The sequence below is a fragment of the Laetiporus sulphureus genome (genome assembly GCF_001632365.1).
Source record: "Laetiporus sulphureus 93-53 unplaced genomic scaffold LAESUscaffold_167, whole genome shotgun sequence".
In the NCBI taxonomy this organism is placed as follows: domain Eukaryota; kingdom Fungi; phylum Basidiomycota; class Agaricomycetes; order Polyporales; family Laetiporaceae; genus Laetiporus; species Laetiporus sulphureus.
The window spans coordinates 1-5,409 of NW_024468676.1; the positions used below are offsets into that span (position 1 = coordinate 1).

A 5,409-nucleotide genomic window follows, 5' to 3' on the forward strand; every position below is an offset into this window, starting at 1 on the left:
CACAGCTGCATCACCTGCGTCTGAGCTACTGGCTTCGGAGCTCCCACTGGCCTCCTGGAGCATGTCCAGATCCCATGGAATAAACTCTAGGAATTCTGAAAAGGTTTTGACCTTTCCGTAACGCTTACAGAGACAACAGCGAGCTCACCTTTTTCCTGGACTGTCTGCGAAATCTCTTCTATGTAATTGTTGGCTACACACTTGTCATTACCGTGTTCAAGGGAATCGTTCGCTTTGTTGCAAACGTTGTGAAAGTGGCTGTTGTGGTAAATATCTAATTGACAGATGAGCGATTACTTTGTAGGTCTCTGGCTCCCCGGGACATCTTACTCTTACCGTTCCTGCCGTAGCTATCCTCCATGTGACTTGCTATTACACCCCTATCATCTGCGTTGCTATCACATGAGATCAGTCTTCATAAGTTCATAATTTGCTGACCTCCACTATCGCATACGCCTTGGATGGGTTGATGGTTGTCCGCATCTTGCAAGAATGTTCGGTCCTGTGTACGCGTACATTCCTGGAGAAACTGAGTCCTTATCATCGCGGTCTGTACAGAGTCCGATGGTAGCGATGCAATGGATTGAAGCTCTGGTGCAGTGAAAGGATGAGAGTTTCGTGCTTCAACTTTTCGGGCCACATTTTCCAACGCAGGCTCGTCGACGACAGTTGTAGGAAGGTCTTCTGGTAGAACAGGGATCAGGGATGAGTGGTGCATCTACGACGACCATGGAGTGACTCACTGATTACTGGACGCCCATATTCACGGCACCACTTCAGGTCTGGGTGTCCTTCGTGAAGCAGTATGCTTCCTGTCACGATACTTGTTGCTGACGACCGAGCAGTCAGCGGTCCATGGCATAAACGGCAGCAAGGCAAGTACGACATCTCACTTGGTTCATTTGCGTCTAGCAGAGCCTTGATGCCGTGACGTTGGGTATCCAGTGTGGCCCCATCATGATAAGAAGATTCTTGCGCTTCACAATTATACAACATATGTACTAAATGATCTGGATTGTGAGACAATCATGATACACTCACTGTGCTCTGATGCACAGCCACTGTGAATGTTGGCATTCCCGCCGTCACCAAGGGGAGAAAACATGAATGGTTGAGTAGCGGGTAGTACAGAGTTAATCTCTGCGTATGAGGATTGAATGGGTAGCTGGCTATCGATGATTGTATCTGAAAGCGGGTTCAATGTCATCAAAGGGTTCCTTTCAAGTGCGAATAGCATATCTCACCTAGAGATGCACTTGACGTGGCTGGGTATCGAGCGGGATCGACTTGAACAAATTTACGTTCATGTGAAAGGATGTGGGCAGGGATGTTCGAAGATGCAGCCTGGGATGGACTGAACGCGTAGTCACTCTCCGACCGGAGACCTGGTTCATATGGGAGCGCTCCCGGATCGTTGGGCGGCGAGCCAGGTTCTACGTCAGGATGAAATTCGTTAATACGTGCCATAGACCCGCTGTCCAGTCTTCTCCGCTTGTAGCCAGTTGACGTGGAGTTTGGAGGTCGGGCGCGCTTACTGGGAATGCGAGTTGTTTTCGAATGTGTGTAGTCCATTGAGCAAAATATTCTGCTTTCGTGCAGAGATGTATGCGCATGCGAGCGACGCAGAGCACCGGTCGGCACTCCTAAATTCTAATTAAGGCTCTTAATTGTCAACTATAGGAGGGAAACAATAGGCTGACGAACATGGAGAACAATAAGTCAAGGATTTATTGAGAGATCGTCGCTTTTACAAATGGCAACATCCGACTGAAATGCGCGATGAGCAATGCAAGGTTGAATTTCTTCATGGGCACGGTGAAGAGCCGCTTATAGAAGCGCGAGAAAGTGAAATGTGAAGGCCACACTAGCTGAATTGTCGTGTGTACAGAGGCCCTGCCCTGATTGTCCTCGTCCTCGTTTGCACCAATATCAGGGAACTGCACCTTGCCAAGCTCAAAAGTGCGAGCGCTGGACCCGCTGCTCGCATTGTCGCCACACCTCACGGACAAAGCGAAGCTTGATCGGGTAGTGCCACACATAGTCGATCTGCTACACGACGATGCCGCCATCGTCCGCGCATCTGCGCTGCGCACCCTCATGCAGCTTGTGAGTGAACGATCCGCAAAGATGGGGCTCAGAGACACTGATGCCGCTGTCGTTAGCGTCACAGTGATCACGCCCTCAGATGCAGCGATTTTCCGGAGTACGTCATACCGGCTATTTCGCACCTGGTCCGCGATCCAGAAGCCTCGGTGCGGTGCATGTGTGCGCAGTGTATCGCGTCGCTCGCGGATACTGCTGTGCGATATCTGGACATGGGCCAAGCGCTGAAAGCGCACGGCTCATAGAAGTTGTCTCCCCATAGCAGGCATAGCAGGAGTACGATGAGGCTCACTTCGAGGTTCGTAGACCGTCATTGCCGAGTGCTTCGAGATTAATTTGGGAATCAGGGGTCCTATGATGCTAGCATGCAAGAACCTCACAATAGCATCCAAGAGCATCTCTCCACACTGCTTATCGACCCTTCCAGCGTCTTCCGACATGCAGTCCTGTACATCATCTCCTCGCTCTGCATGTTCCTCGGGCGGCAGAAAACGAACGACGTCCTGCTCAGCCACATGATCACGTGTATGAACGACTCGGACTGGTTGCTTCGCTATGCGTTCTTCGACTGCATCGTCGATGTCACTGCCTGCGAGGGTGGAAGGAGCTTGGAGGAGTATATCTTCCCTTTGATGATACAGTCTTTGTTTGGTAAGTCTTCGGACCCGAGTCCGAGTGAAGAGATATTAATATAATCTGGATGGTAGCAGATGCGGAGGGCACTGTGGCCGCGAGTGCTTGCTTCGCTGGCAAGCCTCTGCGAGTTGAGGTTGTTTCAGAAGAGAAGATGCAGATATGGGAGCTCATGAGTGCAACTCTCGGCTTCCTGTATTATCCCGACGCGTGGATACGTCAAGTTTCGTCCTGTGGTCTCATTCGCGAGTGCATCTCATCTAACGCTGATGCGCGCAGGTGCCGCTGCCTTCATAGCGCCAGTTGCGAAGCAGTTACCGCCAAGTGCCCTCTGGTGTGTCCTCTACACGTGAGCACTTTCTTCGTTCGGATGTGCGGGAAGTGAGTGAGCGTAGCCTCTTGATTGCGTTGAAGCCTCTGGTACGTCCTTTCATTAACTCTCAGATGACGACGAATCTTATGGGCGCTATGCTCAGCTGTCTAGACAAGTCTTCGACGCAACAGTGCAGGGGGCGATGATGTCCGAGAAGGCAAACTTCTGGAGGATGACGTATCGGAAAAAACCTGATTCTCCATGAGACAGCCTTGCAGTGACCAGCAAAAGCGGCCAGTTCAAGAGCAATGACAGAAGAGTTGTGTCGTTCCGGAGCCTTACGGCTTGCATCTTCTGATCAATAGTCATTTTCTCAGAGACGAGGCTTAGCTTGCGAAGTTGCAACGTCTTGGCGTGACCTCGAGTGAGGAGAGCAAATTATTGGCAATGCGAGACTATATTCACACCGCTGGCACGAAATACATCAAGGAAAAAATCTACCGTCTGGCATTGTTAACACTTTCCAAACCATTTGACAATTTAATTTAGTTTTATTATGCTTGTCAGCACAGATGTGGAATCTGAGAACCTGAAAACTGCCAGCGGGATCGAGCTGCAGAAGCTAGGAGTAGTTCCACAAACTGTCTTATTGGAAGGCAGGCGGTCGATCTCAGCTCGCAGATCGCAGCCCGACTTGTCACTGGGATTAGCATGGATCACAGCACCGCCGGCGCCTTTTCGAAGACCTACGCCGGCGTCTTGCCAACGTCAACGGGTCCGCTTCCTCACTCAAGTTCACGAGATTCACGCAGCCCTGCACTGTCGCAAGGAGACACTGCACACCCGCCATTCTCCGCTCCTATCGATGTGCCGAATGCCTTCCCTCGTCCAGGCAGCCTACCGAGTCCATAGTATCGATGACTAATTCATCAGCATCAAGACCTATGCGGATCGGGAGTATCGATGGACAGAAGGTTGCATCTGCTGTTGGCTCATCGAGGGCGAATTTCACTGGCCTGCTGGACGTGCTCGCCGGCCGAAACGATCCGTGTGCAAGAAACGATTCGTCCGCCCAATTTGGCTCCGATATCGACCTGTCGTAGGCGCGCACTCTTGTGTCCTCCAGCATCGCATTAATCCTTTTCCTGCCGCAGATGGACACGAGCTGAGGATTAATAGTCTTCTCGAGCACCTCTATCTCAACAGCATCTGTGAGCTGCAGAACGCCGTGAGCTGCAGAACGCTTTCGGTCCGCATGTGCGCGAGGGTCCTGTACGGCGTCGCAACGCAGCGAGACATACATGCGTCGCCAGACACGGAAACTTTCGTCGGCCGGAAACAACGCTCATTACGCATCTTAGCTCGCATTCAGACGCGATCACAGGCTTGGCTATCGCAAACGCGCGTGGGTCGTCTGTGGGACTTTGACTGGTGTGCTGTCGCTGTGGGATATTCGCTTTGGCATTTCGATGAAGAGCTGGAAAGTAGCTGCCGCCGCTAAGAACAAGACTACGAGGATCTATCAGTGTGTCGTCCATCCAGCGAGAGGCAAGGGAAAATCGATCACAGTGGCGATGGAGACGCTCAAGTCCGCGTCTCGACAGCACACACTATTCATGGTTTGGGACATCGAACAATCTGTTCTTGTCGAGTCCTTCGTGAAGCGGAATACCGCAAATGTCTTGGAGGAAATGGAGGAGCCAAATGAGATCCCCGCCGACGAAGCCGAAACGAATCGTGCTGCAGCCATTGCGGCTCTCATGCGCTCACCGCAAGAAAGCGGTGGTTCTGGGGAATCGTTCACACGACGAGCGCGACTGTCGCGTGTGCCGGGACTCGACCAGCCTTAAACGCTATCACCAGACATACGTGCCCTAGTGGTCGGCACTGAGTTTGGTGGGCATGCTTTCACGCGTTCTGTGATTTCGGAACAGCATAGGGACAGCAGGGGAACACATTTATTAAGTGGATGCGGCTTTCTACTTACTAGCTCTGATGGCTCTGAGCATCGTCGCGTACGATGTTGGGACCTGGCTCGCGTGGAACGGTCTATGCTGTTGACCGGCCTCGAAGTCGAAACGGAGAAACTGACATACAGGTATGTACATGTTATATGATAGTCCCAGCTTAAGTGTAATATCGATTCTAGCACAATTCGTGCCACATCAGACACTGCTCTGGCACTGGTAGAGACCTGGGTCGCACCAGCGAATTCCCGGTCACAGTAATCGTTCGCCGCAGCGACCGTCCTTGATGAACCACAATCAGCAGAATTTCATCAAGGGTCATCAAGATACGAACACTGTAATAGCATGCATCGACTCACCAAGATACGATTACTGCAATAACATGCATCGACT

At 51.6% G+C, this 5,409-nt stretch overlaps 2 protein-coding genes across 2 annotated transcripts; one reads left to right on the forward strand and one right to left on the reverse strand.

The window, feature by feature from the left end:
- Positions 1-14: 14 nt before the first annotated feature.
- Positions 15-1,572, reverse strand: LAESUDRAFT_718590 (uncharacterized protein; the record flags this gene model as incomplete). The annotated part of the gene is made up of 8 exons (XM_040907457.1): positions 15-95; positions 149-232; positions 337-387; positions 439-684; positions 744-830; positions 894-977; positions 1,042-1,185; positions 1,245-1,572. Coding segments are annotated over 8 exons (1,105 nt in total), but the record flags the coding sequence as incomplete, so codon positions are not given.
- A 200-nt stretch (positions 1,573-1,772) lies between these two features.
- Positions 1,773-5,018, forward strand: LAESUDRAFT_773719 (ARM repeat-containing protein; the record flags this gene model as incomplete). The annotated part of the gene is made up of 9 exons (XM_040913815.1): positions 1,773-1,845; positions 1,934-2,106; positions 2,128-2,265; positions 2,451-2,754; positions 2,814-2,954; positions 3,016-3,070; positions 3,599-3,824; positions 3,990-4,277; positions 4,411-5,018. The coding sequence occupies 9 exons, from the start codon at positions 1,773-1,775 to the stop codon at positions 4,897-4,899; spliced, it is 1,887 nt and encodes a 628-aa protein (XP_040757323.1). The 3' UTR covers positions 4,900-5,018.
- Between the last annotated feature and the right edge of the window lie 391 nt (positions 5,019-5,409).